This window comes from Carassius carassius, chromosome 9 (genome assembly GCF_963082965.1).
Source record: "Carassius carassius chromosome 9, fCarCar2.1, whole genome shotgun sequence".
Taxonomy (NCBI): domain Eukaryota; kingdom Metazoa; phylum Chordata; class Actinopteri; order Cypriniformes; family Cyprinidae; genus Carassius; species Carassius carassius.
In genome coordinates this window covers 19669756-19684174 of record NC_081763.1, presented here as the reverse complement: position 1 = coordinate 19684174, position 14419 = coordinate 19669756, and the positions used below count along the sequence as shown (strand labels likewise).

General features: G+C 38.5%; 1 protein-coding gene across 4 annotated transcripts in view; it reads left to right on the top strand.

Moving 5' to 3' along the window:
* Positions 1 to 14419, top strand: part of LOC132149222 (retinoic acid receptor alpha-B) — a 113806-nt gene that overhangs the window by 38942 nt on the left and 60445 nt on the right. For all 4 annotated transcript variants that reach the window (XM_059558253.1, XM_059558254.1, XM_059558255.1 and 1 more), the window contains one exon: positions 5750 to 6414. In XM_059558253.1, coding sequence (XP_059414236.1) covers positions 6246 to 6414 — 169 coding nt within the window. In that variant the 5' untranslated portion in view covers positions 5750 to 6245. The remainder of the gene's footprint in view (positions 1 to 5749; positions 6415 to 14419) is intronic.

Genomic DNA, 14419 nt, shown 5'->3' with positions numbered 1-14419 from the left:
CAGAATCTGAGTCTGTGTGTGAGAGAACAGAAGATCTGGCAGATGAGGGAAATGTGCAATAACAAAAGGTTAAGGTTTGTGGCCTAAGATTCAGGAACCTTGACCTTTGCTATAGGCATAACTGAGAGAGACATGTGGACCTACTTTAGGAGCTTACACACACACACACACACACACACACACACACACAAACACACACAGTTTCCCTTTCACTTTCCATCGTTGTCTGTGTCATCGGTCCATGTCTCCTTTTGCAACAGAGGTACAGACTGCAAAAGTTTTTTTTGTCATTTATCGGTATAGCTGTAGCTTAAAAATAATTACCAGTTAGAACTTTGATATCTGCGCATCTCCAAAAGCACTATTTTGTTGAGCACACCTTAGCACCATGTATTTAAACATCACATTGTTAGTCATCACTTATCTTTTTATGGTTAAAGAATATCACTGATCGCAAAAATTACAAAAATAAAATAAAAATACTCGCACCCACACACACAATAACATACAAAATCTGGGCTGACTGCTCTCTTGATACAAACGGAAATAAACCACCTTTATAAAGCACTCCCTAATCTGACAGACATCCACTCCGCACATACATATAGATATGAAAACTCCCTCAATACACATATGCAGCCAAACTGTACAGTCAGACACAAAATTATGTGTGAGGGGAGGAATATTAAAGTGAAAGTGGCACTCTTTCCATGTGAAAACTCCTCTGGGGACACTTAAGTGTGCTGCAAGAAACGTCGGGCCAAAAGCCCTTGGAATCAGACCACACATTAAAGGGGAGTAAACGTAAGAGTATCTTTCAAAATAAAGGACTGGGTGTGTAAACATACTGCAAGGCAAGTAGAGGGAAAAAATAAAGGGAATTGGCAACCATCCTGACAGATTTTAAGGAGTAAGTGGTTGGATTGAATAAGCCAATGGAAGTTTAGAGTAAAAATAATTCCTAAAGGATCTGGCCGCTGTCTAGACCACAAATGGAGGGGGTTTTGAATGCCGTCCCTAAGGACTTCTGGACTTGGACTGCAGGACTCATTGATTAGCATTCGTTCAAGGCCAGAGGTCAATACATTGTATTTGGCATGGTCGTGTCTACAAGCACCACACTCAGATAAAGTGCTCGCTGAACACACACACACACACACATCATTGTATTAGATTCAAGTGAGTGCTGGTTAAGTCAAGCACTAAAACATGTACAAGATGAGACTGTGAAAGCACACTGCTGAAGAGCATGCACGATGAATGATGTCAATGTGAATAACTGTGCCTGCATTACATGTAACTATGGAAATGTGTTATTGACATAAACCTTTTGTTTAGTGGATCATACATGAAAGCACAAAAGTCTGCTAAAATTATCCTTATACTCTAAAAAATGATGGGTTAAAAACAATGCTGGGTTTGTTTTAAAGGGATAGTTCACATACACAAAAACATACACAAACAAAACCAAATTAAACTTTTGCGGCTCATGTCAATACATTGATGTGTAAAGACACCAAACGATCAGTCTGTGCAAGGAACTGAACAGTATTTATATTGTTTTTTTTTTACCTCTGATGCACTGCAATGCCTGAACTGTCTGAACTGTATTTAAAGGGACGTTGTGCCCTAATGGTTAGAGAGTCAGACTCGCAATCAAAGGGTTGTGAGTTCGAGTCTCGGGCCGGCAGGAATTGTAGGTGGGGGGAGTGCATGTACAGTGCTCTCAATACCATGACTTAGGTGCCCTTGAGCTGCTCCCCGGGCGCCGCAGCATAAATGGCTGCCCACTGCTCCGGGTGTGTTATACAGTGTGTGTGTGTTCACTGCTGTGTGTGCGCACTTTGGATGGGTTAAAAGCAGAGCATGAATTCTGAGTATGGGTCACCATACTTGACTGTATGTCACGTCACGTATGAGCGCCTCCTCAAAACACAGCATGCACGTGAGCCGTCTTCTTCATCTTCTTGCTTTATCTCTCAAATGGACCATTGACACTCTGTTCCAGAACAGTGATACAACTTTAGATACAACTTCATCACTGATTTCTAGTTGTGTCCTCTTCTGGAAGGCCAAACAAAGTAGTTTAACTTTCACAATGAAACACACAGCATCTCCACGACATGGCAGCGGCAACAGCGAGAATAAAAGTTATGCCTTCTTTCTTAAGGTAAACATTTGGGTGTTGTTATGCAAATCTTCCCACATCGTGACATAGAGATGTGGGGGGGTGTTAGAACGAGCCGTTTTAGGAGGGTGTGATTGACTGAAAAATTTAAAACGCATCAAATGTCTACTTTAAATCCACTAACGGGATACATAGCTGAGGAAAAATGCATTGTCGGTCAGCGCCACCTAGTGTGCAGGCGTTAATGAGCAGAAGGCGAGCAATCATCTCATGTGGTGTGAAAGCACTATTCGTCTGTGATTCGCCTTGCTTTTTTGCATATTGCTCAGTGTGGAAAGGCCTTAAAAGCTGTGGTGATGCCTGCTATTTTTTTTGGTGGGGTGGGAGGGTCAACTGCATAAACATACAGAATACATTGCATACACCACATTACACTTAATTAATACGTTTAATTTCTATTATGCAATAGGTATATACAGTTTGCATGTGAACGTGTGTAAAAAGAGGGCCTTTCTAATGTTTTGGTATGAAACATGGGTTTCTCACTCTGAGTGAGAGCTTGTCAGTAATTTTGCTGAGCTGTGCATCACTTTTAAGTCTTGCATGTATGATTTGCATGGGAACTAATTTGCCTTTACCCACGCTTACTTTCAATGACCGAGTATGTGTATATGATTATGTATTTTTATGTCCCTTATCCACTATAAAAAACATAAGCACCTGCGATTATGCCCGTGATGTAAGCTGACATTGATTGTAATGTGTGTCGTGTATGTGGTGTAGCCTACATAGTGGAAATGTTAATGTAATTTTATAAAGAGCCAGTGAAATCTCTTTGCAAACTGATTTTTTCTTACATGTGCTGATGTATTTCCTCTTAAAAAATAAAGGTTTAATAGTAATATTATAGGCTATGTATTTATTTATTTATCTATGTATGTATGTATTTATAAATTATTTTACCTATAAATATTTATATAGCCAATTGGCTTTCATTTACCTCACAGGCACATACCATAATTTGTTAATTTCAATGGCATTAGATGGAGGAACAATCTCATTCTAATAAAAAAAATTGAGTAGACCACAATTTTAGTGTAGGATGAGTCATTAATATTTTTGATCCAGTGCTCGCTAAAGGTTATATCTGCAAAATATGAATTTGATCAACTGTTAGAAGAATACTAGCTATAGATTAGCCTCAAAACTAACAGACATGGACTAAAAGCAAAATGTACTGGTTTCTTGTTTCATAAGTCTAATAATGTCAAGTGATGTTATGCTTAAAACAGAGTTAATCATCTTATGGAAACATTTCACACAAATGTATAGCTAGTCTTTTCTCTCTTTTCGCCATCTTGGTTTCTTGATTCCTGTCTCTCTCTTTCACACACATACAGCCCTATAATCTCTTTTTATCACACGTTCTCACACATTCTCTGGCATTGAATTAGTTTGAATTAGTGAGTCCATTGCTATGGAAAGGAGACCAGTGGGGTTTAACCTACTTAGTACGCCTTTTAATAATGTATGAGTGAGATTTGAGAGCCGTGTGCAGCACAATAAGATATCTTCACTTGCTCTTTTTCGGCTTTGATCTCTCCCTCTTGGTGGCTTCTTTTTCTCTCAGTTTCTCATTCCTGCTTTGAGCGGTAACCCCAAGATGCTCTGAACACCTTCAGGGAGATTCATGATCCATATTCCATATGGGAGGATATTTGAATTAGATTTATATTTGCGGTATTTCTATTTCTGTTGTGTAGTCTGGAGAATGGATGGGTAGTCGAGTAGAAAGACACAAGATAATACAAATGGACTTGGAAGGTAAGGACAGATAGACGCTGGGATGGTGAAGATGCAGACATACTGATTACAGATGAGCAGATTTTTTTGCTCATCACTGGTTCTTTAAAAATTGTTTTTCCTCCTCCACCTCAGTCCGTGCTCTCACATTTCCAGGTTATGCCCAGATAGATAGTGTTAATGAAGGATTCTGACAGACGGTCTGTGTGAAGATCCTGCTCTGTGTTCCTGAGAGAACGCTACAGTTAACAAGCTCACTGGGGAAGACCTTGGCAGCATTTTCCCACGCTGTCAAGCCGAGTTCAGTGCTCAAGAACGGGCCCTGAGTGTTAAAATGTCAGGCGTTGCCTATTTCTTTCTCTAATTTCTTCGTTTATTTCCTCTCTGTCTGAAGTATGATGTCAAACTGGATGTATTGTGATGTTCCAGATGTCTGTCAGCGAAACTATAAGAATGGAGAATACATTGCTACAATGATCGGCAATCATTGTATCTAATCTGAGTGCAGTCTGTGGTGTATCACACTGTATAATATGGGTTATTGGTTTTTCATTGGCCAGTACTGATAACGATATTTAGAGGGTTGGCCAATGAGTAGTCAGATTATTATTATTTATATTTTTTTGGTGGAGATTTCTTTCTGTGGAGATTTAGGGGAAATTCTCTGGAACATGATATTGTGTTGAACAGAGCTGAGGTGGTACCAATTCGTTCAACATTATGAATGCTGTGCAGTAGAACTGCTCCTTTTTCCTCTTGTTGAAATCAGTTTCCACAATAATATTAAAGGGTCACTCCACCCCGAAATGAAAATTTTGTCATTAATCACCTACCCCCATGTTGTTCCAGACCCGCAAAAGCTTTGTTCGTCTTCGGAACACAATTTAAGATATTTTGGATGAAAACTGGGAGGTTTGAGACTGTCCCATTGACTGCCAAGTAAAATACATTGTCAAATTCCAGAAAAGTATGAACGTAATCATCAGAATAGTCCATCTGCCATAAGTTTTCCAACTGTAACGTTATGAAGAGACGAGAATGCTTTTTGTAAGCGAAGAAACAAAAATAACGACTTTATTCAACAATTCCTTTGTAAACCGTATCCTCTGTGTCTCTCCACATCACCGTATCCTGTGTATGCTCTTCTGTATCAGCCGCGCCACAAGGGTGCGCTGTTTTCTTTTAAATCAAAGCTGAATACACGTAGTAACAGTGCATCCTTGTGGATTAAATAGCTGAATAGTCATTATTTTTGTTTTCTTTGCTTACAAAAAGTATCCTCATCGCTTCATAACGTTACGGTTGAACCACTGATGGCAGATGGACTATTCTGATGATGACGTTCATACTTTTCTGGACCTTGACAGTGTATTTTACTTGGCAGTCTATGGGACAGTCTCAAGCCTCCCAGTTTTCATCCAGAATAATAATATATAATATATATAATAATATGACAGCAAAAATTTAAATGTAAATTAATGCATTTAGCAGACACTTTTATCCAAAGCGACTTACACTGCATTCAGGCTAACAATTTTCTCCTATCATGTGATCCCTGGGATTCGAACCCCCAACCTTGCGCTTGCTAACGCAATGCTCTACCACTTGAGCTACAGGAACACTAAATGAACACAAAATTAATTGAAATGAAAAATTGTACTGTATTGAAAATATTGGTAAACAGCAAAAGTGCATTATACATTGACTAGACTGTGTATACACTAGGATTTATAAAATTGCATGCATGCAAACATATCTGACAACTTAAAAGAATATCCTCTTCTCTGTTCCTTTACACACTTTTTCTGTCTTTCCTAGGTCACTGTGTTGGACTGACTCGTCTGAACAGGTTGGACCCAAGAGCAGTTTGTCACCTCCGGAGCACTGCATCTCATTTCCTTTTGCGTCACATCGTCCTAGTCCGTCCTGCTGAAACCGGGTGGATTGGAGTGAGATCAGAGTAACAATAACCCTGTCAAACAGTGCTGGAATTTACTGCCTCAACACACTTTTATTACAAGAGAACTTTGGGATTGTATCCAGAAAGTTACATAACATCAAAACAAAGAGCGCTACACCTGTGAGCTGTACACTTTGATCGAATGCCGTCATAACCACTCACAAGCACCCTGGATCACCAGTCGTTAACCTGTTTCTGTCTTACAGCCACAATAGCAAGCGCCCGCACGGACAGTCACAGACAAAGCTCTCCTAGTTGGATTACCAAAAGTAGCTCATGATGGGAAAGTAGACATCCGGCAACACGGATAGCCTGCACAGAAGTCTGGGACTCAGTGTTGTTTCTGAGCGTGCCATGTCTGGAAACGGCAACCACTGCCCCAGCCCCGGAGGTCTGGGCACCCATTTAGGGGGCTTCCCTATGCCGCACTACCCTTACTTCTTTCCTCATATGCTAGGAGGGCTCTCCCCTCCAGCACTTCCAGGACTTCCTGTCAGTGGATACAGCACTCCATCTCCTGCAAGTGAGTACCCTTTTTTTCGGATGTGATACTTCTGCGTCTTTTTATCAACCAATGCATTCAGGTGTGACACACTTAAAGATGTATCACAAGATGACAGTAAACACAAGAAGTGTCCGTTATACAAGGTTTCAGTCATCGTTCAAAATAGTAAAAAAAACTAGGACAGGAGGACAATAAGAAATAATGTTTTTTTTCTTCTTCTTTTTACAATTATTATTATTATCATTATTGGAGGCAGTTATATGCTCATGGAAGAGATGACTCTTGAGTTGTTTCTTGAAGATTGTGACGGATTAGGCTGTTCGGATGGAGTTAGGTCATTCCACTAACAGGGATCGGCAGAAAAGGTCCTTGAGAGTGATTTTGTGCTTCTCTGCGATGGGGCCGTGAGCCACTGCTTGTTTGTTGACCACAGGCTTCCGCAAAGGAGAGAGTGGAGGTAGGAGGGTGAGGAGCCTGTGCAGTTTCTGTAGGCAAGCACCAATGTCTTGAACTTGATGCAAGCCGCGATTGGAAGCCAGTGCAGAGAGATGACAAGCGGTGTGACATAGGCTTTCTTGGGCTTATTGAAAACAAGACGTGCTGCTGCATTCTGATTCATTTGCAGAGGTTTGATCACAAATGTTAGAAGTCCAGCCAGAAGAGCATTGCAATAGTCCAACTTAGAAATGACAAGCACCTGGACGAGAAGCTGTGTTGCAAGCTCTGTTAGGAAGGGTGTGATAAAGAAAGGTGCGTGGTGTATTACGAAAAGTACAAGAAGTACGTATCGTGCAAGACAGTCTACATTGAGACATTTTTAGTGTACGAGATATTGGTTTCAGTATAAAAAGTTATATTAAAATAAAATATTAATCTCTCACACAAAAATATTTAAGGTTACATCATGTTTTATTAAAAATTCTTGTTTATTTTAAGATAACTTTTTAAAGAGTAAGTGTAAAAATATATATTTTTTGAAGGTACAAAGTCAATCACAGAACAGAAAAAAAAACAGAACACTAAAATCAAACAACAAGGCATTCAAGTTGATCAGTTATATTTTTATAGTGAAGTGTCATTTTAAGCGCATTTCAAAATCTGATGCTAGTTGCCAAAGGTCAGAGCCAGTCTGCAGATTTGAGTTGAAAGAATCTATAGTAAATCAATTAACTTAACTTAAAGTGACAACCATCAGTTAATATTTAAAGTATGTTTATGAAGTATTTACACAAACGTTCAATGTGGAAGAGCTTAAAGAGAGTTCACTGAGCTTAACTGGAGCTATCTATCTATCTATCTATCTATCTATCTATCTATCTATCTATCTATCTATCTATCTATCTATCTATCTATCTATCTATCTATCTATCTATCTATCTATCTATCTATCTATCTATCTATCTATCTATCTATCTATCTATCTATCTTTTGGATCTAATGTAATTATTTCCCACGTCCAAGTTATTGGTTAATATATGCAAAAGTCATTGTATAGTAAGAACATTAATCTCTTAATTTTACAATAAGTAGTGAAACTAAATGCTTAAATGTCAAACAATTTGACAAATTGGCTCCTCTTTTGGTGAAAGTTTTTAGATAGCTTTCAAAAAGGCCTTTTCTCAGTGTTCAGTGATCTGATTGATTTGAAATTATAGGAGGTATATAGTAACAAACATATCAATTGATTAAGACATCAGGTATGATAATATATATATATATATATATATACAGTACAGACCAAAAGTTTGGAAACATTACTATTTTTAATGTTTTTAATGTGCAGTAGTCATTGCTCCAGTCTTCAGTGTCACATGATCTTCAGAAATCATTCTAATATGATGATTCGCTGTTCAAGAAACATTTCTCATTATTATCAATTTTTGTGGAAACTGTGAAATTTTTTCCAGGATTTTTTGATGAATAGATGATTACACTGCTATAAAATGAAATCTTCTGTATGATAACAGAATTGTATTGGTTGGTAGTAGCTGTGATTGGTATTTTTACTTGTGTGTTTGCTACAGTTTAATTGAGGAATGTAAATCTGTTCTTGACAATATTGTGACTGATTGTGATTTCTGTGTGTACTTTATGAATAACCCACTGACCATATTAAGCCTTAGGAGACCCTTGATTAAATACTGATTCAAGTCCAGCTTGAATTTTTGAACAACCACTATGGGACCATTTTAAAAACCCGTTCTTTGAGATATAGTCTAGCTTTCATAACTTTGGAACTTATCTCTTCATATCTTTTGAAAATCTATTTCAGCATAGCTTGTGTGTGCATAAATGTATGAAATACAGTTTAAATCAATATGTTAGAGTGACTGACTATTTAAAATCCCTCTGAAGTTTTGGTTCATTGGTGCTTGAGATCTGACAGATGTTTTAATGCTCAACTTTATGCTCTTCTCCGCTAACATGCATTGCATTTGATTATAGCCCAAACACATTATCCTGCTGTTCCATAAGACCTTGATGTGTCAGAACTCATTGGTTTATTCAGGTTATCTCTGCTATCTGTTGTTTGGCCTGGTCTGCACTTTGAGGTGCAAAAACCACCTAAATGTTCCTGGGCAAAACTGAGATGCCACGCTGCCCACAGTGCCTGGGGTCATGAACGCCCTTATGTGAACTAGACCTGTATGTGTTAGCTCGGGTATGTTTGCACATGAATATTTGCATGCGAGTACTTGATGATTATTGAATGAAGCATGAAAAAGCATGGTTTCTTCAGAGCTTCATTGCAATAGTAGAGGTGTGCAATATATCATAAAAATCGCCTTTTTTATTTTCTTGACAATTTTTCTGGTATATTTTTATATTAATTTAATGCTTAAGTAAGCCATTCATAGGTTGTTTCCACATAGAAACTATATTGCTGCGCTTTCAAAACATCAGTTTGTTTGTGTATCCCAACCAGCCCACAGATACACTGGCTCAAAAAGTGTGAATTTGGGGGCAGAACTACATTTGAAAGTAGACAAGACATGCCACAACTTGAGAACAGCCAACTGGAGTAATGACGCAAATCACAGAATTAAAAATGACAGTTTGAACTGATCCACAGAAAAGAACCAAACTCTTACTCTAGTTTTACTACTACTATTAAAGAAAATGGCTTTTTAGAGTAATGACACAAATCACTGAATCAAATTTCATGCAAAATCATCAGAATTACAGTATAGATATTAATATATTGTCAAGCAAGACCATAATGAGTAAGTTATACAGCAGGGCGATTTCTAGTCCAGTCTTCAGTGGTAGCTTTCCAGTCAACCCTGGCGAGAGGAAGAGTTGTTGTGTTGTTCTGTAATCTGTGGAGACATTCCCGTCCACTTTGCTCTCTTGAAATGACAGTACATAATGTTTTGACTCGGTGGGTGGGAGCGCATCTCGAGTCAGCTACTGATGCAGTGGCTGCCGACAACCGCCGTCGGCAGAGGCTTTGGCAGTCAGTCAGCGGCAGCTCCCTGCTGGGCCCGGAGCTAATGTGCCTCCCTGCATAGTGCTATATGACAAACAACCTTCTGACGCTCTCAGGAGCTAATTATTACACACCCCCTGCTGACTTGCGGAAAGACTCTGCACGCAAAAATTTTGTAACCATTGTGAGAAAAGGGGGTTGGGGGGGTGTTGTGGGAATGCTATTTTGCTTCCAGAGGATGATGCAAAAGTTTGCATGGGATTACCTCTGGTGAACCTATTAGTCAGGGAGACTGTATCACCGTGAAACCCAAATAAGATTGCTGGTTTGGCTTTGGGCGGTGTATTTGTATGAGGTCCAAATAAGAGGACATGGATCGATGGCGTGCGGAGCATTTATTTATCATCTTGCACAGGAGGTGGGATGGTGAATGTGGAATATGGAATATGGATGGATATGGAGGTGCCTGTTATTGTCGAGCTCTCCTAACTTGACTTAAACAGCCGCTAGAAGGAATCCCCAAGGTGCTTCTTGTCACTTGCTGTGCTGTAATGATGTGTCAACTGCCAGGCACAGAATTCAAGCAGCTGGAAGGTACAGTGATTAGAGCTGGAGCTAGTGGACTTCCACATCCAATTCGGGTATCTTAGTTAGAATGATATGTGAGTGTTTCAGTGTGGTTGCTAGAAAGGAAGGTGAAAGGTTCTAATAAAGACTGACAGTTATTCTAAGTCTGATTCTCATGTATGTACAAAGTGTATTAGTCTCGGCACTGAAGTTATGAATTGCTCAGCTCTCACGAGATGTTTGGTACACTAAAAAAGCAAGTGAGATCTCACAAAGTGTGAGTGAATTATGACATGAATGACTTGAATTTGAACACTTCTGGTGTCTGCTAGACTCACTTGGTTTCCGTTAGTGTCTGGCCTGGAAAATTATATATTTTGCAATTCAGCATACTGCTCTGCAAAAACTGTGCTTCCAAAATGCACATGACATTTTCATGCAGTGTGAAGTTGCTGTACTTCATTTAAAAGCGAACAAAATCGTTCTATTTTATTTATTGCTAATAGTTTGTATGACCTGCAACGTGCAATATTTGTGCATTTGTGTGTGTATAAATGTAACATTAGCAAATTTATTTGTCCCCCATGTAACAAATCTAGAGGTCTGTTTAGTTGTGGGTAGTTGTCAATTAACACATTTATGTATGTATGTATGAGTGTATGTATTTTTGTTTGTTTGTTTTATGAATAACATTTGTTATATATTCGTAAATAACTTTTTTGTTATTCATAAATAACAAATTAACGTTTACTTGTAAAAACACATTTGGTATTTATGAATAAAACATTTATTCTTATTTATAAATAACTTTTAAATAATTGATAATTTTTCTAAATAACTAATTTATTTGTTAATGCATAATTATACATAGTTAACCCTAACCTGTTATTTCATTAAGCCAGTTACGGTAAGTAAGTTAGTAAGTAAAAGGAAGGAAGGAAGGAAGGAAGGATTATTTGTCAACTGCCCACATAACTATCGAGCTCCGGAGTAGCCCAGTTAATAAAATATTTTTAATGGAGATTATTCATATACATAATATCATTTGTTCACATCATGCTCCAAATTTGATTCACTCCTTTGCTACCTTTCAGTTCAATTGATTTGAGAGACTTCTTCAAGGAGCGTGGGATTGAGTAATGTTGCTTGTCTCCGCATCATGGACTGTATAGGTTCCCTTTTTTTTCCTGCTCTTGATGCAGTCATCACAGCTATGTGTAATTTAATGCAACTGATCTCACTCTAACTGACTGCAATTAAGATACTGATACATGTAGATGTCAATAAATTACACTCGATTTTAAGATATGTCTGCTGTTTTCTGCTGTCACGCTGTGTGCTCAGCTTCTCAGTTTCCATCAGTGGTAGCGGGGCTAATGCAGGTTATTGCAGTGTTAAGCTGATCAGAACTTTTTCTTTTTTTTTTGTCTTTTCAAAGATCTGGGCTACTGTGTTTTTTAGTATAACCCTAATCCTTGATAGCTCAATTTCCTCGGATTCATACCTCTGTTCTGCCACCAGTCTCCCCAAGCTCCACTTGAGTTAAATATAGAAGGCAGTTTAATGCCACAAAGTGGTTAGCATCATCAGCTACCAACAACCCCTGCCTGCTTCCCTCCAGGGGCCCTTCAGAAAGAGACAGCATAGAAATATTCAAAGCACGCACGGCAACTGTGCTCCATTCTGTGCGGAAATGCAGACGACTCTCCTTGGTTCGGTTTATTAATTTTTTATATGTTGTTGATGCTGTGTTTCACTGGCTTTTCGTATGCAAAAGCAGCAGTAGCATGAGTTAACTCATGCGACACAAATGTCTTTTTATACTGTTGCACTCAATGTTTAGGTGACCTTTAGCCTTTCTAGCGTGGCTGTGCTGTGTTCAATCATTTTCATGTTTGAGATGCATGTCTAAAGTAGCATAAAATGTTATATGCCTCTCAGCGTTGTATGCACCTCATGTCTGTACTTATATCTTAGTTTATATTGTTACTAAAAGCTTACAGCACTGTAAGTAAGCTTAACATATAGGTTCCCTAAGTAGGACATACTGGATCAATGCCTTTGGTCCTTTTTTTTGTTTGTTTTTTTTGGTAGTGGATATTTTCTGGCCAATACTGGGTGACTATTTTAGTTTTTTTAAATAGTACGGGATCAAATACTTACTGGATCAAAACATTTATTTATGTTGTTATTGGGTATGTATTAGTTGTTCTCAATACCAAGTATGCAAAGTTCGGACTTGTGTCCTTGGTAGTTCAAACTAGGGAGGACGCAAGTCTGGTAATTCTTCAAATGGAACAGCAGCGAAACCTGATAACGTCACTCAGCTCGCCTTGGCTACTCCAGTTGTCCTCACTGTGTGTATGTTTACAATAAAATGAATTATGTTATCAAACACCACTATAGTTAAACATATTAATAGCCACAAAAATGTAGTTCAGAATAAAAATGAAGTATAGTAAAGGCTTGTATAAAAGGAAATAAAAACAAAAGCAAACAATTCAGTCAAACATATGCTACAAAGTCAGTATTGTACTACTGTAAAGTTAAATAAATATAAAAAATTATGAAACTTAACTTTGTGCTCAGCCAAAATGATATGACCGGAACTAATTTAGTTTGAAAATGAGTTTTCTCCTTAGCCATTAACGCTGGTTGGTGCGAAATGCATTCTGGGATACCTGTGGCCTCAAGTTTGTACAAGTCTCCTCTTGATCCTCTAATCATATTTCTATTGTAGATTTCAAACTGAATATTATGTATCTTTCAAATTTTATAAAGTCTTGATGCCTAAATTCACATACAATACAATCTATTTATTTTATATTTTAGTTGTAGCTCTTTTCTTTCTTTTTATTTTACAAAGCAGTATTGATTTATAGTAAAAGCTATGTATATCGATCATGACCCATAACATGGAAAAGATCATTGGATTATTGGTTTCTGTCAAAATTATAATGTCAATATTAATCATTTTGTAAAGAGCAATGCAAATTGATTATCAAGGAACTTTGTCCTATTGGGGAAATCATGTTATGCATGATTCGTATGTCCATTACACAGGACATTCCTACGTGACTTTTGACCTTTTGACCGAACATATCAAAACTTCTCCCTGATGCTCACCAGACTGATGGTTTGAAGTCAGTTGCCGATACAAGAGCTGCCTATCCTACAGCAGCTGTCTGGAACACATTTTGATAGATGTCTTGCTACAGTCGTTCACTCACAGTCCTGTGTGTGAGGTGATGGGTCTGTCAAAGGGTCCCTGGTTTCTCTCTGGCTCCTGGAAGTGTGAAAAAGCTGCCTGTCTGCTCTGGCAGTGGCTACCCATGTCGTTTAGCTTTAGGATGTCATCAGGATTCCCATCTCATCTGGATGAGGAGCAGACCACCATTGTTTGTCAAGCCTGCTGTTTCTTCTCGTCACAGTGGATTTTTTTTCTTTCTTGGTGCTGCAAATGTGGATGATGGATCTGCATCTGGCAGACTCTGCCTGGGACGTGCCAGCATTTGGCTTGTCAGGGTGATATTTATGTCTCCTAACCTTCCATCCAGGGCCACCATGTCACTAGTTCATTCATATGTAGGTTAGGATGTTTAATCACACTTCAGTTGCTTATGGCAGCTATTGGAATAATTAGTCTTGAGTAGTAATTTGCATTAATTTAGATAAATTGCTCATCTTGCAAATGCGAAATGGAACCATGACGCAGACCATCTTATCTACAGTGGTCAGTGCTGTGGTGTAGTGGTTAGTGCATGTCAAGCTGTGGAGCTCGTGTCAGAAATGCTGGTCCGATACTGCATAACGGTACAAAAAATAGTACTGTATGCTTTAGGAATTGTTGTCAGATGCACTTGTTCGAGATGCTTGAATAAGGAAATAGCAGAGAGAGTACCTTTGAAGCCGGGAGAATTGTCACTGCTCAGTCTTACATGGCCATCCTTCTCTAGATGCCCGGAGCAATCGAGCAATCTCATGACAATCACACTGTCACAGTTCGCTCATGTCTGAGACGAGCAT